At 41.9% G+C, this 27,641-nt stretch overlaps 1 protein-coding gene across 1 annotated transcript in view; it reads left to right on the forward strand.

The window, feature by feature from the left end:
- ZCCHC24 (zinc finger CCHC-type containing 24) overlaps positions 1–27,104 on the forward strand; it is a 114,804-nt gene extending 87,700 nt beyond the window's left edge. The window contains exons 3-4 of the mRNA XM_076338388.1: positions 15,052–15,216; positions 25,657–27,104. Coding sequence (XP_076194503.1) covers positions 15,052–15,216; positions 25,657–25,770 — 279 coding nt within the window. The 3' untranslated portion in view covers positions 25,771–27,104. The remainder of the gene's footprint in view (positions 1–15,051; positions 15,217–25,656) is intronic.
- Positions 27,105–27,641: the final 537 nt, after the last annotated feature.

Raw genomic sequence — 27,641 nt, forward strand, 5'->3', positions numbered from 1 at the left:
TGAAACAGGAAAGGAGAAACAGTAGCAAAAGGGATAAAGAACTGCATGCCTCCCTTCGCCAAATCTTCATCCCACCTCTCCCATCGTCTTCTGCAGCAAACACTATGGCAAGCATTTTATACCAGATGCTTCTTGCACAATACCCTTTCAAAAATGAATAGTTTCTTAAGCCTTGAGCAAACAACAGAGAGACAGCCTCTAGTAAAGACATTTTGCAGCGGCCTGTTCACTGTCTGTGTCAGGAAGACTGCCTTAGACTTTAGAAAAGTTGAAGACGGCCTTGGTCACAAACACGTTCCCATGAAAAGTACCAAACACAGCACAAAGCCTTGTCATGCCTTCCGTGCCCTACAGCCCCTTGGTGGATCCTCTGCTCTCATGAGGTTTCTATTGTTTGATAATGAGCTTTTCACTTTACTTGCCTGTGGGTATTAAAACTGTCTGCTAGGACAAAAGTGGAATCAGATATTCCAAAAAGGGCAATGTGGATAATCTTTAAAATAGAACTAGCACCTTAGGAAAAAAAAAAATGCTCCTGAACATGTGCAGTAGCTGAACACCACAGCTGTCCTTCACACGCGCTTTCTGGTGCAGCATGTTCTTCACTAGTAAGAGATCCCTAACTTGGTGGTGGGTTTTGGTGTTGGTTTGGTTTTCTTCTTGAAAAAGTTTCTCCCTTTGGGGAGAAGGATTATTTACTCTGTAAGGCCCGTCTGTCTCCCAGTCCGCCTCCTGATGTTGCTTAGGATCAGTGTATGTCAAAGAATATGGAACTCCCGGTTGGCCTCAGGCTGCTCCCCCGTTTTGGGTCAGCAGCTAGCAACAGATCTGGGGTACTGCCAACATCATGTGCTCAGAGCAGTCCAGTGTGAGACTCCTGTGGTGACAGCTACTCCTCTGTACACACGCAGGAAAAGTGGTGACTTTCAGGAAGTGAGATTTTAGGTAGCCATGATAAGGAAAATGCTGTGTGTGAGTGTCTTCGACAATAAAATGCTTCAATATAGGAAATGCTGTCTGGGGCCACTGTACAAACACATTGTGAAGGTTGCAAATGGTTGAATAGTTTTGCTTTTTAAAGAAGGAATGGACAAAGAGGTAATGAAAAAAAAGGAATAGAAATGTCATCTACTTGCATTAAAGGGAATGGTGATTACAACTCACTTGTTTAGACAGTTACCATTTTGTTTCACTTTGCTGACTATATTCTGGTCAAAACAGTTTCCATTCAAAACTTTTAACAGCAATGATTATCTTAATCTCAAAGTTCCTGCTACACAGCTGTACAGAACAAGCCTAAAACATAGGTGTCCAAAAGACTTAATTTCTTACAGTACAGCCAGGCAGCCTGATGAGTCAGACGCAAGTTTCCTATTTCAACACATAAGAGATTTTATTTCTCTCAAAAGCCACAGTTATGGACCAAGACATACAACATCCATGGCCTGACTCAACCTATGACCTTTCTGTTTCCTAAAAAAGTTTCAGATAATAGTCCTTCTCCTGGCTTGTTTTGTGACAGATTAGAAGAACAAAATAATAGTAGCACAGAGATAAAGAGTCAGTTAACTAACTTTTTGGCAGAATCTGAACCACTGAAAAGGCTATAAATTTATTCTGTATCTTTTCTGTGCATCAGTCATCTCCTAGATGCCACTTCTCTCCCTTCAGTCTAGCCAGAACTCTGATGCGAGAAGTCCTCTTCACCCAACGCTTTGACCATGTTGTGCTCTCACCCTTCAGATACCTATTAGCATTCTCACTCTGTACATATTGATTGCAGTCCATCCTTCCTCACCTTCAAGGCACTGCGTATTTCTGCATGTGATCAAGAAAGATATTATGGAGGAAACCAGTTTGCCTCAGTTCCTTTTTGTAAGAGTTTCAGAAAATGCTCAAAGTTCTTGTAACACTACAGACATCAACCATCAATGTCACAGAACGGTTAACAAAGTTTGGCAGCTGCCGATGCTGTTATGGTAGCATGGCACAAGTCATTCTTTAGATGATTCAAGCTAGCTTTGCACATAGTGGGAAAAAAAAACAGTGAAGGAACACAGTGGAAAATGCAAATACAACTGCAGAAACAGGATGGACTGGGAAGGGAGGGAAGGATGGAAGAGAGTAGAGGCGCAGATTCACACTCTATTATCACAAACCTCACACCAAAGGATGGTCGTCCTTGGGTCATCTACAGTATAGGTGTATACGCCTATAAGTTTTCACTGTGAACCAGTGGTTATGTTTGAAAGAGTGAGACTTTTCTGATGCACTTCAATTAAGATGTTAAAAACCTGGTCTTTCATAATAGAGAGACTGAGCCTACAGTAGAATAAAACTCTAGCAAGGGGTTCCCCCCAGACACCTGCACATGCACAGGGCTCCGAAGCAAGTGAGCAAGCGAGGAGCTCTCAAGTGATGTCAGGCACGTGAACTAAATCAGGTAGCTGGGATTTCAGGGCTCTTGAGGTGGGCAGACTTACGGATGGCTGCCGTGGGCAGGAAGGGTGGGTTTCTGAGACTTTCTTCTATGCGTCACGCTCCTGTGTAATCTGGCAGAATTATTTCTAGAGGAAAGAATACTGGGACCAGAAAAAAGTCTCTTTCACATTATCAAACATAATAAACATTTATGCAGTTTAGAAATCAGCAGCTGAAGTCATGTTTCATTTTTGGGCTATGCATAGCATGTCTTTTTCCAGGCTCAGAAAGAATGCTGTAATTTAAAGCAGGCTGACTGACTCAATCAGTGTTTTTTGCATGTCATCTTGGAGACAACGTGGTGGGGGGGAAGGTGGAGGGAAGGAGGCTGAGGTGGAGAAAGGGAGGGTGGTTGCTCATCTGGTCTTTATTTCCTTTCCCTGTTTCTTAATAGTTCAAGCAAAGGGCCCATTCCAGCTAGAAGCAATGACACTCTTGCTGTGGTATTTCATCTTGGAGGAGGACAGGCCACAGCCTGCTGTGTGTGCTAGCGTCCTGGGAGCCTCCACCGCTACGCTGCTTTGGGGTGGGGAGGTTAGAGGGGGTGTGGGCAGTCCTTCCGTTGTTTTTGTTACAGTGGGAAGATTTCTAAAGAGGGCCCATGCTTTATCTTTTGCGTGAAGAATTTCCTAACTAGAAATCCTTGTAACAACTGCCTATGTACGTGCCTTACCTTCTGCCATGTGGGTTTGTATGGGTTTTGTTTTTTTTTTTTACTTTTTTTAATGATGTATCAGTGGAGATGTCACAAGCAGTTAGTGGAAAATGACATTTCTGACTACTTTAACCAACCATGTTGTAGGGAAAACATAAAATGTATGAAAGAGAAAACATCTGTTAGGCAGAGCCTTTTAAAAAATTGGCTCAAGAGGCAAGGTCAGGTTCACTGGTGACAGGCCTATAGCAGTCCTTCTTCAAAACCGATCTGAGACTTGTATAACTCAAGATTCATGCATACTGCTCACTTTTGTAGTAGCAAACATTAATTACACTCCCGGAACGTGAAGTACGCTAGTACTGCCCATACTCCAGATGAAAAATTGAAGCACAGAGAGATCAAGTAACTTGTCCACAAACCCACAGCGAGAGGTTGTAGTCAAACCAGAAATAAAGCCCAGGCTTGCGGAGGCCCAGTCCAGTGCCGTAACCACAAGACCACATTCTTCTCCTCGTGACATGCGCTCTCCTGCTGGATCTTTCTTACTGCAGTTGTACGTATTCTTATGCACTGCGCAGGATATGCCATGAACCAGGTCTTGAATCCTTAAGGATTTAGTGGGTAGTTGAAAGAGATCCTGTCCCTTTCAGAGCAGAAGGAAGGAAGAAGGCTGAGTTCTTCTAGAAACATCCTTTCCCCTGAAACTCGTCCTTATCGTCTTAACAATATTTCCTTTGCTTTCCAAGAGTTGTTTTGAAGAGATAAAGCCCGTACAAGAGCAAAAGCATTTCTGATTCAGCCTAAAAGAAATCCATCATTATTATGATTCATAAAAATATGAAGGGAACAAGAAAAGAGTGTGTCAGTCCAGAGGGTGCAACAAGCAGCATAAAGTCAAATCAGAGCAAAACAAGCTGTTTCCCGAGTGGTAACACTGCTAAAGTTGCATTTCATATTGCATTGTGCAATCACATTGAATTAAAATATTTTCTGCTTTGCCTCCTCCTCCTCCCTGCTCCATGTATTCGCAACCTCCCAGTGCAATACCTTCCCCTGCATACTCCCTTGCCCAGCCTGCAGAGAGCAAAGCGCTCATCTTTTGGCCACCGTCAGAGCCCAGGACAGAGACTATTCAGGAACCCGCATAGGAACTTGATACCTTTCTTAAAAATTTCTTTCTTAATTAAGGATATTAAATTATCTGTTATATCAGGTTGACCTTGCTGTGGGCTACAAATTGTTAGGATAGAAGAAAAACAGATAATGCTTTGGGGTGACACAGTTTCATTTGGAAACTGGGCAAAGAAATTAATGTTATTTTTAGATCTATAAATGATGTCAAAGCTTCTAATTGAAATAAAATCATTATTTATTGTAATTGCCTCATTAATGTCATCTGAGTCCTACAAACCACTCTGCCTCAGAGGAAAAAGTACCTTAGCATAAAGCAGTGGTCTCTTCTGACATCCCTGGAGATCAACAGACTTTATTTCTCATGAACGTGCAAAAGTAGCAGATTCCAAGTTGAGGTTTCTTCTTAAGATCACTATGGTATTAAAGTCCCTCCCAAAGTACTTTCAGCAAGCGTAGCCCAGCAGATATATGGCATGGAGGAAAGCCACAACAGGTCCAGATTTACAAAAGGATAAAGGCACCAAAAGGTACAGATAGTCATACCGCAGGATTTTACAAAGCCACTTGAGCAGCAGAGGAAGCTATCTCCCATCAGCGCCTACAGCCCTCTTTATATTTAATACAGGCCCTTTCTCTACTCCCCTCTGTAAATTGACACCAAAGTTACATCAAGCTGCACCCAGTATGAGATTAAGCTACAGTAGTTCGTGAAGAGTAAGTACTAAATGTTTTGCAAGTTGCCATGTCTGCAGTTAAAGTTCCTATGCAGCTTTCACAAACGGTTCATATAGTAGAGACAGCATTATTATTCTGCGTTGTAGTTTAATGTGAAAAGAGTCTCAGATTCTCAGCTGAAGCACAGAACAGAAAGCAATACAAGCTCTATGGTCACCGCATAAATTAGAAAGTTCCCTGATCCAAATCCTCTTTGAAAATTATGCTATATGGTGGCATACCCAATCTAGTCTAGACAGTCTTCTCATGCAGTTTCTTTACCTCAACACTTAATAAGGAAGAAAATACCATCACAGGATCTATTGGAGATCTGCAGCTGCATCTCAACATCATAATTCAGTCCAAATCTTCTCTTCAGGCGGAGACTTTGCATAAGCACATCTCAGAAGAGCAATGAGGCAGAAGGCAACATCCCACATTTTGAATGGGTCTTCAAAAGCACCTGCCACTCACTTAGATTTGGAATAAAATGACCTCCAGTGACATCTGTCTGCCTCCTATCTGGTTTGCCTCTAGAAGGGTCCCATGACTATGGGGAGGCGAGGGGGCTACCAGAGCTACTCCACTGCTTTTTAAAGGACAGAAGCTCATCATCTTTAGACTTGTCAGCTCATCAGTAGAACAGTGCCCCAAATGTGCCACATTAGCCCCAGGAGAAATCTGAAACCCACATGAAGCCAACTGGGGTGGACCAATTAAACTGGTCCAAAAATATGAGTCTTGACCTCAGCTTGGAAGAGGTAACGCCTGATTATAGCAAGGGTGTGACCCTCACTGCTCCAAAATTCTGATTCCAACTACTGAAAAAAATGCCAACATGTTTAATATGGTGTGCTACCAGAGGAGAAGGGGGAGGGAGAGAGGAGGAGGGTATTGCCATTGTATGTTTTCAAGCAACGGATGAAGAGGGACAAAAGAGTCTGCACATCAGGAAACTATTAAAATGAATACATTCCTAGTTTCTTCATAATTAATTCAGCATGGTCAATTTTGTATCAGAGAAGGGGAAAGAAAGATTTCAACCACTTCCTTTTATCTCAAGCTGTTTAGAAGAATATGATCTTGTAACACTGAAAAGAAGTGCCTCACTGCATCCCAGCAGGCGAGTGTAATTTTAACTCTTCTACATGCCTAATTTGATATGCAAATCCCTATTTTCTATATGACATACAATACTTAAATCATGCAGCAAAGACCCAGGTTCATTTAGGCACTACCCATCCCCACTTTCTAACCCCCCCCCCCCCCCTTTTTACTTCATATTGCATTAAATACTACATTGGAAACCGTTTTTGCTGCACAATTCCCTGAGAGCATTTTTTTCAGTACATTTGCTTCGTTGTGAGAGTTAACATTTGGTTCACATTTTGACGGTTGTCTTCACATGCATAAGGACCAGAGACCTATTCTTTCCCTGTTCTTGAAATTTTAGGTTCTGGGTTAGGCTGAGCTACGCAATACCTTCAAAAGAAGATTCATTAGGCAGCTATTTATATGCTCAAGTAATTCCATTGTTTTCAAAGTCCTACGGGAACAAACATTAAAGCTGTGATTGGCCGCAAGTATAGATAGCCGGTTTGGGAGCTCTTTCACAGTCATTCAGCAAGCAGAGAGTAGCACACATAGGTAAAATAAGTCCTTGAAGTACAGTTAACCAAGATAATTATTTGCAGCTTTCCTTAATAGAAAATTCAGGTAGAGTTAGTTGAGCTCTGTGGCTCTGAAGGTCTACCAAACACATTGAACACTTGATCATTGCCTGTTGCCCTGTATATAACACATACTATAACTGAATGTACAAGCACACTGTTTGAAATTCTAAGACCTGGAAAATTCATGTGAACATTCAGCAGAAAAAAAAAATAAATCTGAGGTTAGTTAGAATTGTGAATGCAAATCTTCTATTAAGACTCCACTAACAAGCTTCAGCTAGAGAAGTGTATTGTATTCTGTGCAATACACTACGCACCCAAATTTTCTTCTGTGAAAAGGATTGACTGAAAGTTTTGGGAGTGTTATTTACTCGGTATGTTGTAATAGCACTTAGATGGCCCAGATGCAGTTCAAGGTTCCATTATGCTACACAAGCTACATCACCATACGTAGCCCAAAGTGATTATACAATGCCACAAGAACCGCCGAAATGGCGGGGAACAGCAAAAGGACCTCTCCCCCGTCCTTCCCTGCCCAAATGAAGAGCTGAGGTACAGTCTGATTACATGACCTGACCAAGATCAGACGGGAAATCTGTTAGGGCTACATACTCAATCCAGGTGTTGGAAGTCCAACACCAGTCCTGTCACCACATTACCATTCTTCCCAAATATTTTTGTGTTACGCTGCTTGCTTGTGTCAATACCTCCAAGTCTTTTTTTATTGAGACAGAGGCCTATGAAAACAGCATACTGCTATTTAATCAATACAGTTGTTTTCTCAGACTGTGTGGTACTGCGCTTTTACATGTTTTCTATTTCTATACTAGCTGTGGAGTGATGACTAGGATTTGCAAAGAAGGAAACCCACACTATCAACTTCTGAAACCATTCAGTGTTTAGTAATTGACACATCAAATAGTAACTAATATTTGGCAGTTCTGCAAATATTATGCTTCAAACTGACTTAGCACAGAAGTGAGTGTTATATATCTTTGGCCCAAGGATGGTTCTAATGATCAGCTCAACTAGGCGTTTTGTAGCAGAAGAAAAGCCTTTGTTCCAAAACGCATGGCTAGGATTCTGAACAATCTGCAAAACCAGATTTCGATTTAAATGTTAGAATGTTTGCCAAGCCAGCTTCTTGGATTTCTACACTTTGATCAGCATGTCCATGACAACCATGCCTATTGCTTTAATCATCATCAGAAACCATGTGCGTGTTATTAGTAACAAATACTGCCAAATCTTACTCTTGGTTTACCATTGTGGAAATGAGATCAAAATCGCAGTTAACATACAATATGTTGACAACACTGGTTTTTCAAAGCAACCAAGAGATACATACTCATATATTGAAACGACAAACATAAAATTGGTCTTCTGCCATTTCAAAATTTACCTATAAAAGTTCACTGACACAGCTTAAATCGGTATACTTTTAAATGTTTCCCAAAGAGTAAGACTTGGGGAATGAAAATGTTTGTAACAGCAGAAATAGGGTTCAAGCAAAATAAAAAGACTAATGTTACTTCGGATTGTGCGCTACATATACTCGCATCTTTTGTTTAATGCTCTGCTCCTGGAGAATTGTGTTCCATTCTGAACACCACCCTGCCAGAAAGGCACTGACTGCAGGGCCAAGAAAGCAGTCAGAGGACTGACTATATTTATGCTCAGCAGAGGTACATGTATGAGGTGAAATAAAGAAAGGAGAAATGTGTGTAGGAGCAAACTTCTGTATACGCTTGACTGTGAAATTATTGTCCGCATAAGGTGACAGAATATACTACTAGCAAGAGCCCAGTATATGGTGATCCCTGGAGCAGCAAGCAGACACACAGAGAGCCTAAGCAGTCTTACTTGCTTCTAATTTTACGTTTCTTTGGGAGGCCAGGCATCAGCTCCAGCAACTCGTTGTCCCCTTTTCCGCAGCCCAGTGCACTGATGGTGAGCAGGAAGGCTACAATACGCATACTGCCCTAGAGAAGAAGTGCTGAGAAATCCTACCAACTTTATCAGATGCCCGACTGTAATAGTTTCATTATTTGGGACCTCAGTGCAAAGCCACCTCCTGCCTTGATCAGAATTTAAGAGCAGAAGTGGTACGAGTGTGATAGAAGGTTTCAGATCAGCAATAACAACTGATGAGCTTTAACTGCCCTGAAGAACGAGCCTGTTTCTATGAATGCAATGGTGTAAATTCCTGATGCTTTCAGTGACGATCAAAGCCATACGGTAGACTCCTCAGTCGGAGGCTGAAATAGCCCTAAGCCTTGTGACAGACAAGACCCCTAAGAAAATCCCAGGCAAATGAAATGCATACTGGCCTCCTCCGTTAAGCTACACAAACTAGTTTTCAATTTTTCTTTATTCTTCAGCCATGTCTTGCTAAGATACAATTTTATTTGTCATAAATCCTCAGTCTGGAATATCCAACATATCTAGAAATTCCATAATATCTGTTGTTCAGAAAATCAAATAGAAGGTTTTATTTAACTAGTAATGCTGTAATGAAGAGTCTGCTTTCTGACAGTTATCCCCCTTTTCCTTTATCTGACCCATATCAAGTAAGAGTTCTCATCACTAATACACAAATTACACTAGAGACAAGAAGGCTGAAACAAAGCATTAATTTGGTTTCTGTAACCCCTAGATGCTCTTCCTATATTGCACATACTAATTAAAGATGTAGCGACAGGTCATTTAAATACCTCAGAAGTCTCCAGTGTCACACATCAGCAATATCATACACCAGCAACATGGACTACGCTCATCAAGGAAAAATAGACCAGCTATGTTAGAATTCATTTTCTAAACATCTAACCTCTGTATCTGTCTACGTATTCTGTTGATATTCAGATTTAAATGAATACAAAAGTCATGAAGGACAAAGAAAAAAAATTGACCAATCTAAGGATTCCCTTTTATGTGCCATTTTGGCATAAGCACGCAAGCGTGTCCTCATTCTCTACGCAGCCTGCACAGAGCTGAGGAAGGTCAGAGGACTTCAGTGAATTTCCCACCACTCTACAACTTGTTGCACAGAGGACTAGAATGCCAGGACACCCAGCACACTAAATCAGTCCTAAGACTTTCTTTTTCCTTTTCTAATTGAACATTTTGTGTATGCTTTATCATCATTATTTCATCTTTCTCAAAACTATGCATGTACAGTAGCGCAAAATAAGAGTGCTAGGTTTTTTTAACGCCACCTCCTAGTTGTGCTGACTTACAATTGAGAGTGTCAGAGGACTCACATTTCAAAATAAAACTTCGTCCCTCCCACTCCTGCAAACCACTTGGGAGCCGGTCAGTGCGTCAAGCTGTTGTTTGCTGTTATTGCTTCTCCGCTTTATTTGATGAAGCATCCTTATAAGCAGACCCTTACCGAGTTCTTCCAGGAAGGGGACCCACTTACCAATGTCATGTTGACTTCATCTTCCCCCTGTGCTGTGCGCCTTTCAGCTGTGTAACACAAACTTGGGGGAAGAATAGGGGAAGAAGAGCGCTAAATACATTGTTCCTCTGCCTTTCACTTGGAGGGAACTCTCTGCCCGTTGTTGTTTATAATGAATTTAGTTTTAAGCAGGGCATGTGGGGGGGGGTTGTTTTGTTTTTGCTGACTCTGCAAACTGATACTTTGAGAGAATTGTCTGGGGAAAGCAAAGAGTCCTTTATTATGTCTGTCACTGCCAAGTGATTTGGCAGATTCCTCCATGAGATACACAATCTGATAGGCTGTGAGAGCGCTTGGCTGGCCAGTTACCAGCAGAAAAGCTCAACTTAAACACTTTTAAAATCTTATTATGGCCAATTTGTGGTTTTGGCTGAAGAAAGGAAGAGGATGAAAAATAGAGGCAGCTGGGTGTCAGTGAAGGATGGAACATCAATGTCATTTTTGTTGCTGTGCCACATGAAAAATACTGGCTTTGTACGTATGTTGGATCTAGCTAAGGCAGACACGTGCACTGGCTAGGTAAACCTACAAAAATGATTCCATTTGTCTTAGCATTTGTCTGGAAGACCGAGGTGATGTATCGCTGTCTCATGAATCAGAAGGCAAGGTCCTTTCATTTGGCTAACTGCTAGTGGACAGAGGGCCCGGCGAGGGCTCTTACAGAATCCGTGCTGCTTCCCGAATTCGAGGCCAGAGGGAGTCCCCTTCAGCCTCAGCACTACCACCGCCAGTCCAAGACTGCCTTGTTTGTGCCCGAGGGCCACGAGGAAGGAAGGGGCTCTGAGCCGCCAGAGCTCCCACCCCAGGGGTACCTTGGGGAAGGAAGGCTCTCCCTTCTGATTTCCAAAGTCAAAGCAGCGCAAAGAGTCTGTTACGTAGGCCTAGGTCTGGACATTGAGAAATACTTCAAGCAATAGCTAGTTTCTGGTCCTTCTTGAAAAATCTGTTTGGTTTTGATCATCCCCAAAGGCCTACCTGTCCTGGCTGCATTAAATAATCTTTGAAAAGTCTAAGCGAAGATACATATAGGTGTTGGAGAGCCGTACAGTCACATAGCAGGAGAAATGCTGGGTGCTTTGGTTTTACGGAGTAAGCCTGTCAAATCAGCATTTAAAGCATAAAATTGTCAACTCCCCAGACAAAAAGTATGCTGAAAACGTAAAAACCTTGTTCACATTATGGTTCGTAACCTAGTTTGAATATTACGTCAAACATGGTAAGACAGAGGTTCCACCCAGCTTTTGCAGCCAAGGGTAGAAACCAGGCCAAAGACTACCTGGGCCTAAAGGCAACAGGACAACATACGTTAACATGGTAACAACAAACTATTTTGCCATTATGCATAGGGGCATAACTTTGCCAGGTTAACTCGGAACATAAATAAATCCCTATATGCAGAAAGAGTAAGAAAAGATAATGCTCAGCAAGGGAATCGCAGGACCTAAACACCAACCAAGGTTTACTATTAAACACCATTCACAAGAAGCCAGGGTGGGGAGGGAATGGGAGGTTAATGGTTTAAACAAGGTAAATCCCACATTTTGTAAAATAAGCGTCTTTAGGTTAATGCCAAGAGACAAAATGTGTCGTCTTGCTCTTTTTTGGCACTTAGTTAAGAAAAACCTTTGGTGAAAACAGTTCTTGCCCTCCGGCTGGATGAGCACTGAGATACCTCTGTCGCAGAGCGACCGGGTGCTCGAGCACCCTGCTGGGCAGGGCTGGCTGCTTCTGCGCCAAGGAGCAGGCTGTTTCTTGGAAATGTTTATGCAATTCAACTGTGCTGCTGCTGAAGCCACAGACAGTAAAAAAGAAAAAAAAAAAAACACCAAGAACCCCCCCCCCCCCCCCCCCCCCCGCCAACTTCAGACCTCTCAGGCCATTAGTGTATCTCACTCAGGCTTTACCTTCCACCAAATACTGTCAAGTTTCTGTTTTGTTTGGACCTGAAGGTGCAGGGAGTTGGAGAGTTGCCTTCGCTGCTGTCAGTGCTTCCTAATGATGTTCCTCACTAGAGAAAATGAGCTTGTTTGTTTGAGAATCCAAATTCCCTGTGGGGCACAGTTTGGGAAACTGAAGATATGGGAAAGAAAATAGTATCTGTTAGGGCAAAGTATAAACATCCATAAAGCAGAATAGCGAAACACCTACAGAGAATGTTGTAGCTTTGCCAGCAAACTAATTAAAGTCACTGACTGAGGAGGGAGCTGTGACAGCTGAAAAGTTAAAATAAAAATAAATCAGAAGTTTAGTCTAGCAATTATAACAGGAAATTACCGCCGGAGTCAGGGCTCCTACGTTCTTTTCCTGGTTCTGCTTCCGACTTACTGAGCAAGTTGGAGAAGCCAAATTTTAAAAGTAGCTGCTAATTTGGAAAGCCTCCATTTCTGATGCCCAGCTGTACACACAGAGGACTTCACCGACTAGCATCTTCAGTGCCCTCCTGTGCATTTGTGAGGGCAGAGCATTTTCCAGGCAGTAGCGTCTCTGAAGTCAGCTACCTGACCTGGAGAAACCTACAGTTATCAGCCCGCTCAAAGTGACCATCTCTGAAAGTTTCCCCTGTCTGTGAATTGTGGCTAGCGCAACATATTGCTGTGGGAGTCTGATGTTTAAATGCTCTTTATGGCTGGCATAACATATTGTAGTGGGAGTGTTACGTTTAAATACTGTTGTAAACATTTACAAGACTTCTCAGACACACTCTGTCTCCAAAGTCAGTGCTATTACTTTTGGAAATAAAGCACTCTGTGACCCGCACGTTTTCTGAAAGGACCACTTCTTAGCAGGGGTAATGAAGCTGCATTTCCAGGTCTGACTGCAGGAGGAGTTTCAGTGGAGTGCCACCGAAACTGAGAATCAGAAAAAAAACACGTCTTCTGTTCAATAGCATAGCCCCATTTGAAACTACAAATAAAGCAATCTGTGACGCTTCAGGAGGAGGGGGAAGGCCTCTCAGTCATGGGAGCTCTCTGTACACAGGGTTCCTATTCAATTCCATGAAAATTTCTAAATGAAGAGAGCATGTGGCTCCTTCTTACGGGGACTTGAGTTGTGCTACAAATTCCTCAGAGGCAGAGCCAAATTAAGTGCCCAGAATAAGGATATCTCCATAAATTGACATTTTCCTGCCCTACATTCAATTACAATCTCCCATCCTTATCAAGGGACACCATGGATCAGGAGATTACACTCTGGGTGCCTGCCAGCCACTCATTAGTCATGGAAGTACGAATGTTTCTCATTATACCAGTGAACACTTTTTTTTCTTCTGTGCAATACTTCTGTAAATATGTGTGTCCTAGTGTCAGCTTCATCTTTGCTATGAGCCAGGATATTTACAGTGGGTTGTCACATTGAGTGTCATGAAGCAAATTATTATAGATGTTTGCTTATTTGTAGCGGAGGTTGCTACTGCATCTGATCTTTTAAAGAAGAATATTGCTATGCTGAGGAATAAGCATGAAAAATAGAGAGTGTTGTTCACTGACACTACAGAAAGGAGGGGTAAAAAAAAAAAAAAAGCCAGAGTAGGTTTGGAGTCGTCCTGCTCCTCTTCCGCCCGCCAGCGCGTGGGGTGGAGCGCATTCAATGTTCCTTTCCCGCTTGCCCCCACGTGCGACCCTGGAGGTAACACAGCGTACACCATCTCCATCAGCCACGGGAGCTCGAGTCTCAGAGCTCCTGCCAAGCTCACGTCTTCTGCCAACCACCTGCTTTTTCAACCCATGTTTTCACACAGAAAGCAATTTGGACCTACACACTGAGAAATCGTACAAGCTCCCGAAACAAAAACAAACCCTTTCCCAGCATGATGGGCCATTTAACTTTTGTAAACTTCATCTGGGAACCTTAAAAAAAAAAAAGCAGCCACAGAGGCGTGACACATAAATAAATGACAAAGAATCCTTTGATAGGTGATCATACCGTTCTGCCACTATACAGGCAAAGTATCTCCCTCTAGGCAACAATAAACAAAATACAGTGAGTACATGGGCAGTATTTCAACACCTGCTAGAGACTCTGGGAAAATGGCTTCATCTTTACAGCTATCTTCAGGACAGCTGTATGCAATACTCTCATCTTCACCTTCACATATTAGCGTATTGTGCACCTTACTATACTTCCGTTAAGTACAACACACAGTTTTAGTCAGTGTATTTAGAAAAAATAAAAATGGTATTTGCATAAGGTCATTGTCTACTCTACTAGCTTCCCTAGATAAAAAGGCTTTCTTTAGGGGACATTTAACATTTAGACATCATAACAGTCCATTTGAGAATCCCTTCCTATTTCCTTCAAAATGTAGAAATCTGAAACCATTTACCAAGACACCAAATGAAGTTCATGAAATTAATGATTTCCACTAATCAAAAACATGTCTTTCCTTCATACTCAGTCCCAGTTTGTGCACTCCCATATAATAATGCATATGCAGATACTAATGAATTGCCGCTATTTCATTGTTTAGAGGCTGTGCAAAGCTGAAATAAAAAGTTTTCTTGATGATAGGTTCTAGTGGGGAATAGACAAAGATCTAGTTAAAGAAATACAGTCCTTTACTAGTGAGCTACTTCTCCAGATGCTATATATACTACTAGCAATATGTACTCAATAGAGATGATCTTACCATAATGAAATGGTTATTAAAACTATTCATTGCAAAAAGTGCACAGGCCTATTTCTAAGTACTATGTTCAGTGTCACTTACAAGTGTTACAAGTCTTCTTGAACGTTTGAATACTTCTTACAGAAGTAACTCTCAGAACTGTTAAACTAGCTTCAACATACAAACTCTTCATTAAGGGGATACGACTTTCATGCCTGCCTCCAGTATCTTTTGCCCAAAGTTTCCTAATTAAAAAGGCTTACTTTTGTACTGCTGCCCTGCACCCCTTTTTGGTCATTCATTGCTACTTCCCTTTGTTTTGTAGGCTCGTCCAAAAGGAGAAGGCCTGACTCCATACCAGGGCAAGAAACGCTGCTTTGGTGAATATAAGTGCCCCAAATGCAAGAGAAAATGGATGAGTGGAAACTCCTGGGCTAACATGGGACAAGAATGTATCAAGTGCCACATTAATGTTTATCCTCACAAACAGGTAGGAGAAGTGCAGACCTGCTGGCATACAGGCTTGGAACTAGGAATGCTCTTGACTTTGTAAAACGTGGGTAAGACTTAAACAGGACTTGACGTGGACTACAACACACCACAAAAAATTGTTCCCCAGATGAGCTGCTGTTCTCAGTCCTGGAAATCTGTACTGGTGTCAGAGTTGCAAAATTCGAATGTCCTATCTTTCAGTAAAAAAAAACACTCCAAAACAAAATCTTTACCTGCCTTTATTATAGAAACAGACTGCGGGGCCTTATAATCTGAGATGGAGTACAACAAATTCAGCAGTAGCAACGGGCCTCCTAGTTCTTCTGATTCTCTTCATATTTACACCAATTTAATGTTGCATCCCACTGGTGTCAGTGGAGTTATTTCACACGTGTGCTACTTTTTTCACCTGTTGAAATAAGATTGGGTTTGGTCAAGGGGCTATGTCTATTTATAAAGATTAGTGATGAAAGAGAACAATATTAAGATGACTCCTGCCTACAGAATTCCTTGGTTAATGACAGTAAAGCAACAGCCTGGTCAAAGAGAGGTTTCTCGGTTTCCATAATACCAAGTGATGCCCAAGCAAAGAACTTCAAGAGAAAGCCTTTATTAAGCTGAAAGGGTCAAGCCTAAGAAGTAGCTCTGCTAGGAAAGCTGTATCTGCCATCTTGTCAGCCATAGCTCACATGGCGTACACAGCCTTCCTTCCTGCTGCCTGCAGATTGCAGTTGCATCTATCCCTTGAGGTCATTTCCTGCGTTTCCAGCTCACGGTGGGAAAACTGACTGTCAGTTCCTGCTTGTATCCCACCAAAATTAGTCACAAGCAGTCAACCAGTTCAGTGGTCTTTAGTGGGAGACAGACGGACCGACTGCATGAGCTCATAGCCCTCGTTTCCCTGACAAACCAGGGACAGGCTACAGACTGGCTGTCAAAGCTGACCTTTCATGCAGAAAGTCACTTTTGACAACCCCATGAAAAATAAATTTGGCCATCATGGAAAAATTTGAGGAGGATTTCACAATATTGCAGAAAATTGTTGTGGATGGAAAAGGTGAGAATTACTTTAAAAGAGTTTGGGAGGTGTGATTTGCCTCAGGTATAATTCATCCTAGCTGAATCTTAGTAATAAACAGAGCTCTGCATGGGTCAAGTTACCTGCTGCCCACTCAGAGGGACTGCTCAAACCATAGACAGATCATTTGGATGTACTTGCAACAGGCGCAAAGGAAATTCCATCAGGAGCCTTAGGTGTCTCATTAGTTACCTAAGTGCTTGCAAAAATTCCTATAAAAACTCTTTCCATGGGCTCATAAGGAACACTTCATACCATGTCATGAGATTTTGGAGGGGAGGGTGTCAGGAAAAAAAATCCTAAAGGAGGATACTGTGACTTTATTTTGATGAAAAGACAGAGGAATATTGAAATTCATTGCAACAAGCAGGAAGAGGAGATACAAATAAGTTTATTAAGCTGTATCCCAGCCAGGAATATCAACTCAACTGTATTTCCTCCTCTTGTACGCGTATGCATATTCATCTAATTCTAAGGGCAAGATTTGGCTCAGTCTCTGCGGCAACATTGCATTCCAATATGCAGCCAAAATATTGATTTAGAATTGCTAGTACCGTGAAGCAATATGAATTGCAGTTAAAATGTATTGTTTGAAGCCTGCCACGCTTGTGGCAGAAGCCTTGGTTTAAACTTTACATACTTCACTACGAGATGATCATCCCTCCTTTCTATCATGGGAGTTTTTCTACCTTACAATGAACTTGTGCAATTCCCTGGCTCAGCCAGTGAATATCTTTGTTTCTGTTGGCCAGCTGAGATGATGCGATCCAGTCCCCTTTCTCTGGGCTAATGCCACTCTGATTCCAAACCTGAAAACAAGAGGTCGTCTTTAGAAACTGCAGTCTAATTTCCCTGACAAAACTGTGACTGGAAACTATATTGCAAGTGAGAAAAAAGCAAGGAGCTCTTTTTTTGTGGAAGCATATATATGGAAGGAAAGCTAAGCAATTTTCTTTCACTAGCTTACATGAGACAATCTCAAAGCTTCCAAGGTCTCTGGTTCTTTGCCTCTATTTAGACAGCTTGTGTAGACAACTGCACCAAAATCCAGGCTGAGCAAATGAAGTCATTTATCACATGGAAGTACAGTCTTGAGAGTGAGAGAAGTTACAAGACCGCTGATTTATAACACAAGTTTGTAAATATTTACCTTGTTCTTCTAAATTCTTTCCATCATTTATGTTACTGTTCAAAGGGTCACAAGAAATCACTCAAGAGGTATCCCATCCACACTATACAAAAGGCATTATAGACTTGGGAATATGTGTATTTTGTAGTAAAGAAGGTTTGCAAGTAGTCCCTTGGGCAGAGTTGCCCCTCGTGGCAGGGCCAGAGGAGCCTAATCTGCATAGTAGTACTAAAGTCAAAGACATACCGTGGAAGGGTTGCAGTCTACAGTGCTTCTGTAAGCTGTGCTTGCCTTGGAGCCACGTACATGGTGTTTTCCAGGGAATAATCACAGCACATGCAGTGCAGGTTTCCACAGCTGAGCCCCATCGCTATGTTTCCACGTCATTCCCTAAGGACACCATAACTCAGGATGTGGAAGAGCTTTGCTCTCCTTCTCTATCCATGTGTTCATGTCCCACCAGTAGGTATTACAGCTATTTGAGATCTTCAAGACAAGAGTGCGTTTCAACTAGGCTTCCAGATATAAATGACTTGCAGCCAGTCACTAGTGCTCTTTCCCAAAATTTGAACTTACAGCTTCGAGTTGAAAGGCTTTACGTCCTGTTGTCTCTGCCTCGCCGCCGTCAGCTTCTATTTCTCAGTGTTACTATCGTCATTCTTTCTATTCTTTTTCATTCTTCCAGAGGTGCCCTGTGCTGCTTCCGATTAAACATACCAGCAATAGCCAGACAGTAAAGAAAACAGCATCAGTTCATGCACAGAGCCAGCAGCAAAGGAGAGCTAACTTTGGCTGCATGAGGTCAGCGCTGCTTCTTGACAGAGCCTAGTGTTTGCTAACCCATACATGTTTTTTGTCCAAGCATCCAGCTCCACACCAGACTCTCTCTAAACATCTATCAACGTTTATCTGTGCGGTGTTATTCTGCACCATTTTGGAAAATACGCTTTACCCAGTCACCAGTACTCTTACACTTATGACTATTTTGTAAAAGCACAGTGAAAGATATTTAATAAGAGTCCAATATTCCTAGTTTGAGAGTTAAAGCACAAAAAAAAAATCTTCTTGTGCACATAAGATTGTTTTAGTAGTTATTTTTTAATTAGCACTGGTACACCTCCTTAACATTTTCTGTATATATTTCCTATTTATTCTTTACATTTTGATTACTTTGTTGGCACCTACCATAGGGGAGTCCTCATTCATGTCTGAGTTCCTATGCACTTCTACAAGTTTTTAGCAATCACCTTTTTCCCCCCTCAGTGCATTAGTGGATGTCCTCAGCTAATTATGTGCTCCTATTGCCTTCATTATAGGGGATCAGAGTATTTTCACTCTCATCTGAATCTTCCATTAGACAGTTTTTCCAACTTAAACAATTCATCTAAGAAAAGATGCTGCCTCTGCCTAGAAGCCATGTTTCTCTTGTGGCATTTTAACTCCATTCAAGAAAAAGAAATCAATATTGCTTTATAGTGTCTGACACTGCAAAGTCACCACACTATGTGATGTGATCACAGTACAAGTAATCCGTAAGTGGATTTTTTTTTTTTGATTTAACAAAACCCAGATGAACTGGCAAGACAGAAGTTTGACCTCCATTCAAGCTCAGAAACTATTTAGCTCTAGTGAAATAAATTATTTCCACTTCAAAACAATTTTGTCAATATTTCTCCTCTGCAATGTGTTGGAAATTCATTATCTCCTTTTCTTACTCCTTGCCCTACCATTTGGTAAACATATCATTGCAGCCTAACAGATAAAAAAAAGTTATCTTGAACAAAAAAATTAATGGTCATTTTATCAGCAGATGCAAATCACTGTTGGTTCCTCAACATTAACTAGCCTTATGTCAAGTTACAAGAGCCTCCAAAACTACCAAAATCACTTAACTGCAGACGACTCAGACCATGTCTAAAACCAGTCAGGTGCCACATTTCCCCGGTGAGGGCATATTATAAAAGTCTCCATTCACAATGGTGTATGCAGAATGAAAACTCATACCAGATCACATCAAACTCCCCTGTTCCACATCTGACCCTGGGCAGTAGAGGACACTTACAGGAAGGTGTGGATATAGGACAAGACACAGCAACCACCTCCAAGGATACTTTTTCATCCTCTGGTATTGCCAAGTAAGTATCTCTGCATTCCCCCAGTTTCTCACCAAAGAGATCAACCTCTGCAGAGTCTATTCAATAGCTGAAATATAACCACACGGGCCACCAAGCTTTGCTATGTCATCCTGAATACTGGAGATTAGGATGCTTTTGTCCAATTTAGGAGAAAAAAAAATTAAATCCTTATATTCAGGATTGCTTGCCATTCACTGCAGTGAATTAGGAGCTTATTCTCAATTCCCAGGCTTGCCCTTTTCTCCAGTCCTCATCTCCGTCTCTCTTTCATCTTCCCTAGTTACTTTCCTCGACCTATGGACTTTGCTGTCCTGCAGGGCTTGTCCACATCGTCTCACAAGGGATGGTTCATGCCTGAGTACCCCCATGTAACTGGCTCAGGCAATAATGTCAGAGTACTGGAGATAACAGTCTCCACTCTGGATAGCTCTGGGGTAGCCATTCAAGCACATATGCTGGGTCTGTGAACGGCTTGTGCAGCTATGCTCAAATCTCGATTTCCGATGCATACCTTTCGTTAGTGGGTCCCTGGAGAGGAGAGCAGCCACACTTCCCTGCCACCTGCTCTTTGTTCCTGGAGGCTCGTTTCACTCCAGGAAATGATCCCGTGCCAATTCTCCACAAGGAATGTCTCGATTCAGCCCTGCGCTCTTACTCCACATACCCTATCTGTGAGAATGAGCTTTTAATCTCTCTGGGGCAGGAAAAGTCTTCTCAGCAATTTTACAGCTGTGTATATACTTCAGAGTGCTCTGTAAATGCAGCTCTAAATCTCTGCATTTAAGAGGGATGGTGGAGGATGTATTACAGAAGTTACACGAGAGCCTGATAGCAGGGCTGCTGCCATTCATTCCCCAACTCATCCGTGGAGTGGGGAATCAGGTGCCTCTTGCACCTGAGCTACAGAACTGCTCCTTGAACCAAGGAAGCTCTGCATGCATTTTTGTTTTCATGACTAAATTGTGCCACTGTGTTCCTCCTTTCACAATTCCACCACATCCCTCAAGCAGTAAACCTCCCCGTGGGAGTGCTTACAGGAATTCACAGGACACGGGGCAAAAATTGGAGGCCAGTTGAGCTCAAGCCTTGTTGAGGAATAGGAGACCAAAGAGCTACCTTGACAAAGCTGCTCTATGGCTATTCCAAAAGCCATTTCCTGGGTAGTTACTTTAGCTACTCTAAACATAAACAGAAGTCTCAGGGCTTAAACCTACCTCTTATTCTTCCAAGGAATTTGGATTTTGTAGTTGTTTATGCTCCTTCTTACCCTGCTCCAGCAATGGAGCCAGTCCTTATAGCCGTTCACCAGCATTCTTGGCACCGTAACAGCCCAGATGCCAAGCTTTGAATTCTCATTTTCTTCCCCTGCCCGCTATAGCGGCAACATCTGCGCCTGTGGTTGCTTCCTGGCTGGCCTCTTATCAAGGATTCTTCTCTGACTTTGCGGCTAACTCCAGTGCTGTTTGTGATGACAGCTGTTGCACTGGTGCAGAACCAGCCATCTGGTGACCGACTTGTCCTCTTGGACACTATTTTCTTCCAGCTGTCAGGAATTTACTGTTGGACTGGAAATAATTTGGTATGTAAATACATTCTTCATGATATCCAAGCTATTACTTCCATGGGCAATGCAGTGGTGCCATCACAATTCCCATACCCGGGTGCATCCACAGCCACCTCTCTTCTCTCAGTATGGGGAGGGACAAGTCTGATCACTCAAGCCCAATAAACTTTTCAACAGTTTCAGGCCTACAAATACGATCTTTTGGCTCTTTAGATTTAATAAACCCTCCCCAGCATGCCCATATTTATGTGCTCCGGCAGTGGGAATACAGATCATCCCAGACTGCTGCTTCTCTGAACTCTAAAAAAAGAGTTTTTCACCATTTAGCTCGTGCAGTTATCATTCATTCCTAGCTGGCCTGTCCCAGAGGCATGCTGCTGACAGAGGCTGCTTGCTCTCTCTGAGCATCATGCCTCTGATCTGCAGCCTTCTTATCGCTGCTTCTCGGATCCACAGCGACAACCGAGGGCCTCGTTAATGTCCCTGTTCCCCCCAGGCAGACAGAAAAGCGGGGTCTGCTGCTCAAGAATGCACATTGCATTTCATCCTTTTTCCCCAGTGCATAATTTTTTATTGGACTAAAAAATTACAAATTCACGATAGCACGTGTGTCTTGAGGGAAGCATAGGTAGCTGTGGCTCCTTAAGACTGTTAACCTAACAATTATCCTGCCAGCTGTAGTTGTAGAATCCATTTCTATTCACATATCTAATCTGTCATTTAATCATCTCATTTGCTCCGTTAAGACTTAAGGTAATGAGTCCAGAAAATTATTTAAGTGTTTTCTTACATTTGAATTTTGATGCGATCCTTTATCCATCAGTGGTGCAATCAAATTGTTCCATTCTACAGCAAAAAAAAATCTCAATCTTCTAAATACAAACACAAGCAGCCACATTATTCCATTCTGCTTCTTAGTGGAAGCAATTTTCATCAAGGATGTCCTAGTGACATTTTCTCTGACACCTAACACTTCAGAAGAGTAAGCTTTTTATTGAGAGTTTTGGGGTTTTAAACTGACTTGTGGGGAATGCAGAGTTCATTCAGTACATGTAGACTGGGACAGCAATAGTTCACAATCAAAAGTTAATTTGCAGGACAGGAATTGCTATATAAATTTAAATTTATTTCAGCTTCATTCCCCTGAGGCAACAGCTTTAGTCACCACCACCAAATGCTTTCCTGGTGGAGCTGCACAAGATTATTTCCACCCGGCAACTACCAGGAGAAAATTAAAGAAAGACGCACAAAAATGAAGAATGTAAGAGTGCCCATCCCTGTAGTTTTTACTGAAAATATGGACTGCCAAATCCTGGATGCTTGCATTTAAAAAAGACAATGAAAATTGAAGTATTATATTTAAACTCTCCATTTAATGGAAAAAAAGCATAACTCTTCCAGAGAAACATAGCAGGATTTTCTGTTGTTTTACATGCTTCATTTCACCTCTTTCTAAGGAAAGGAATTATTTTTTCAGCCAAATAGCCTGTCCCCTTCTCCACACCCTCTCCAAACACATGGTTGACTTTTCATGCTACCGGCCTCTCAGCAGCAGCACAGAAGTCTTGCAGCCTCCTCAGCTATTCGGATCTCCTGCATAATTCAGGCAATCCCCAAAACTAATACACAGTGTGCAGCAGCCCGACCCTGCCGCACCCCTCTTGCGCCGGCATCTTCTCCTTTCCCCTCTGCTTCCACCACGCCAAAGCTGCTGAGAATTGTCCAAGGTCATCCTGTGCCAAGGAAGTCCAACTTTGATGGACACCCAGCTCTTTGGCTGCCTAACGTCCTACCCTTTTAGCACGGTGTAAGAAAGGTTGCAAGGGTGTAAGGTTATTATTTTGAAGTCCTCCACAATTAGTAACAGACAAATAGCAGCAGGACAAGAACAGTTGCTTCTCAGGGTGTTTGAAGGGGCCTTACAAGAAACCCACGAAGAGAAAACAGCAAATGGAGATAAGCTGGGACTTCATTTTATGCAAAAGTTGGATTGAAGTGTTTTTGGGACACAAACCACGCAAGCACACTACCAGTTTCGAAGCTTCAGCCTTCCACCACCTCACCAGAAACGTAGCCCGGGCTCTGCTCGGCTCCACTTCTTCCAGCTGGCCCTTGGCAACCTGCTTTCCTGCGTTTGTAACCCCGCTCTGTGTCGTAACACACTGGTAACAATAACATTTCTGAAATCGAAATGCTTTGCAGGCCAAAAAGCTGAGCTCAATCAACGCAGGGGGAAAGCAAACCACGGAGAGCTATTGTTTCTGAAAACCGTCCAAAATCTCTTGGCGCTTCAAGGCATTCCCAATGTCCTTTGCACTATTTCCAGGAAAAATGATTCCCAAGGCCTTGCATATTAAAAAAAAAAATCTGGCTTATATCAATAAACATGATAACTGCTGTATTTTTTCTCTTTAATCAGAGCACAGCTAGCATGTAGAAGCAATCAGAGCCGAGTCGAATAGCCTGTTTTAAGTGTAGCATTTCAAAACTCCCAAATTCTCCGTTGAGGAGTGTAAATTAACTCCTGGGACTCCTGAACCTGAGCATCATCTTTGACTACATTTATGTAATGCAAGTTCATGAAGAAAATTTGTGGGCAGATGTTGGCGGAATAAGTGGTACAAAAGGCAGAAGGGCAGTTTTTCCGACCAAATAAACTTTTTCAACTTGCCTGTGTCGTGGCAGAAGCACTGCCTGCACCAGTGGTTGGGTTGCAAGCCTAGAAACAGGATTGCTGGTTCTGATCTCAAATCCTAACATACTGACATTCAACAAGTCATTCAAAGCTCAGGGGGGTTGCAGAGGGAGGTTAAAGGATTTAGAGGAGATGAGGGGTCCATCTACCTTCCTTATCCCCTACTTGATACAGGAAATCCAATTTGCAATTAAATTGGAAATAAAGTTAAACTCAGAGACATATAATATGTGGCCCAGGACAGACAAAACTTCAGGCAATATCATGGGTAAGAACATTGAATCAGTAACAAACCGTTGGCAATCACCACTGAATTACTCCCATATATTGTTTTTACTAGCTGTGCAATATAATGAGCGTTGTACTTATAATCCAATACAACCAACCAAGAATGTGCAGACATCCCTCGTTCAGGATAATAGAACATATTTTGTCTCATTTTCGCTATTCAGAGAGCTGAGAAACCCTTCTATTCTCTGGATTATGAGCTGTTCTTGCAGTCTTACATAGCCAAAAAATAAAAAGCTTTGAATGTCTCTGTTCTTCCTATCCACAGGGTCTCAGGTGGGTGGCTTTGGAATAAAGAACTTATAAATGAAAACTTAGATGATCAGGTGTACTTTAAGATTTTACAGCTAAAGGGAAGTCTTTAGGATTTAGGAAAGGTGTGAAAAGATACACGGCCATAATTTTGTAATTTATATTTATCCACCCCCTGCTCCAAGCATCATATTTTGAAGAGATAAGGAAGAGTCTAGTATCCCTGTGAGAACAGTGAGAAGCTTATGGCTTGTTTTCAGATTTCACACCACATGCTGTCTCTACCGCAGTCCCCTAGAACAACCGCTGTCTTCATGGGAAGGCACTGTGCAATGAAATAGTCTTTCAGGTACATTTCACAAAACCAGAAATGACGGGTTAGGGAATTTTGTTTGTTTTTTTCAAACAAATGGTGCGCTTTATGATGTCCTACCTCACATCTCTATCACCTCTCTACCTATTAGATTTTCCAAACGCTTAACCTTACTGTGATATTTAACATGGGTATTTTATTTTCGGAATGATTGTGAAACCCTTTACGTGTCATGGAAAATTAAAGAACAAAGATCTACTAAAAACAAAGCAGTTTCATTCCCTTGTTCAGCTGAATATACCTCCAACCCTGTGATTTCACAAATATTATTAAAAATATATAGCCAATTTATTACTCAGGTTCAGGGCAAAGGGTTGTGTTGTGAGGTTGGGGTCTTTTGTTTGGGGTTTTTTGGTTTGGGTTTTGGGTTTGGTTTTTTTTTTTTTAGTAATAGCTTTGCAGCTGCTCTACCTCAAAAATTTCAGCCTCAGAAATATGGGACTGAGTATTGGGAAAACCTCACTTAGCTATGTAATATCTGTGCATGGGTAAGACAGTTTTCTTGTCGTAGCAGCTAATCCTAACGTTGGTAACCCCTGCTGGCATTGCTGGGTAATGGGATTCCCATGCCTGAGGTGTTAATGCCTTTGGGACATCTCAGTTACCGGAGCCAAGAGAATAAAAACTCTTCTGTGTTACTGCTTTTATAACTATAGTCCCCAATTCAGTCTGTTAGTAATTTGTCTACCACAAAGTTACCACCGCCTCTACAAAGAAGAACGACATGAAGTTGTGAGGCCACTCTGAACCAATGCAGAGCTGAAGAGCTGAAAAAATATTTCATCCCTTCAGGAAGGAAATACACGACCTTTATAATTACTAGGAGAAAGTTCAGTTAAGCATGAAAGTAGGCTTCACACGCACAATAAAGAGTAACAGTGACAAAACCTTGCATCTAATCTGCTTTCCTTCCCTTCACTGCAGAGACCCCTGGAAAAGCCGGACGGCCTGGATGTTTCGGATCAGAGCAAAGAACATCCCCAGCATCTGTGTGAGAAGTGCAAAGTTTTGGGCTACTACTGCCGCCGTGTGCAATAAACCTTCAAAGTGGCCTCTTCCCGTCCCCATCATCCTTAAAGATCCTCTGGCAGCATGCGATCAACAGCAACACAACAAATCAAGATAAAAGCTAAAATAATTGCCAATATTGCCTATCTAATAATATGCCTTACCATTAATAGAATGTAACATTTCTCCTGTGCGTGCGCACGCATGCAACAGGTATTTACAGGACTATGATTTGTATACATACATATATATGTAAATTTATATATATATGTACACACACATATATAAAGCGTCACTGATAGTGTCCACAACAGAACCGCGGTTGCGGGTTCTGCTGATTGTTTACACAGACCCTATATCATGGCCAGGTGAAATGAAGTACTATTCAATAGGCAAGGTATAATATTCACAAGGAATATACGTTATATGTATGGCTTTTGCAGAGGTTAAATAACTGCGGGGCCACTAATTGCAAGCACTCTCCCACAACATGAACGTTATTCCTATTATATGACAAGACAAAGGAAGATGAAACAAGCCACGGCATAAAAGAAGGAAAATTATTGTTTTCCCAGTTTTAGAAAGTCTGAGAATTTTGTGCTGCTGCTTTCTTGGACTTTTTCTATTTGTTACCATCGCTTGGGCAGGGCTTAGGCAAAATCATTTTTGCAGGACGCGGCAAAAAAAAGTGAATAATTGTTTGAGGGTGTGAGTTGGGTAGAAAGGGAATGCCATAATGGGACCCAGAGCATCAGGAAGGATTCCAAGAGGTTTTTGAAGGAGACAAAATTGGCTTGCTTGGGCGACTAACAGATCCTTCTCTTGTCATATAATCCCGCGGAAAAGGTCCCTGTATGTGTATGGGCTGTTCATTAGGCCACAAGCACACTAAATTTACTGTGAATAAGGGGGGATAAGAATACTTAAAACTGCCCCCAAAACTCTTAATTGAAAGATTAGCCAAACTAACTATTTATAATAGTTCTAAAGCCACTTTCTGGAAATATTTTTATGTCCTGTTTTCTACTGTACAAATTTGTTATAATGTAAAACTTGTTAGCCATAGGGGTGTTACGAGGCATAGAGAACACTCTATATACACTTCCCTCTCTATGTTTTCCTGAAACACCTACATACCTGAGGAGAAATGTAGGAGTTACATTTTGTTGTCCCATTTCAGGTAGAACTTTGTGCAGGGGCATCCTGCTGCAAAGAAGTATCTCATCAGGGATTGGGAAATACCATGAACTGAAAGTACCTCTAGACAGTATCCTGTTTGTATGTCTACGTAAGAGTACATTGGCAAAAGGACACAACAAGCAATTCACTTGCATTATTCACTAAAAAAAAAATTACAGGGATAATGTTTGTTTGGGGTTTTTTTTTAATCAACAACTTCTATTTTTATGACGTTTCCTTTAGAGAGATTGATTTGTGTGAATGATACTTAGTGGAAATACTTTAAATCCTCGATAACTTGATGTGAATTAAATTTGTTTTGAGGACTAATTCCATAACGCTAAGACAGAGGGAGTTTTATGCCAGGTTATAGCAGGATGTTACCAGTACGTGCAGTCAAGCTCTTGTAAAGCAAATGGAAAACTTACAGCGAGGATTCGTACAGGAAATGTGAAGCTTTTTCTAAATTTGCTCTAGGGTGAAACTTTTGCCTTTTCCCTGCTTTGCTATAAGCAGGGCAAAATTGTTTCTGCTTATTCTGGTGGTAGCGTCATGTACATATCTCGCCAACTTCATTATTTATGGGTAGCCCAGGTGATCCAGCCTACTGGTCGGAGCAACGGATAACCATTGGGACTCCTGGCTTCTGACCACGGCTCTTCCATTAGCTCCCTGATTTTGGGCAAGTCACAAGATCCTTCTGGACCTCAGTTTCCCCAACT

This window comes from Aptenodytes patagonicus, chromosome 5 (assembly GCF_965638725.1).
Source record: "Aptenodytes patagonicus chromosome 5, bAptPat1.pri.cur, whole genome shotgun sequence".
In the NCBI taxonomy this organism is placed as follows: Eukaryota; Metazoa; Chordata; class Aves; order Sphenisciformes; family Spheniscidae; genus Aptenodytes; species Aptenodytes patagonicus.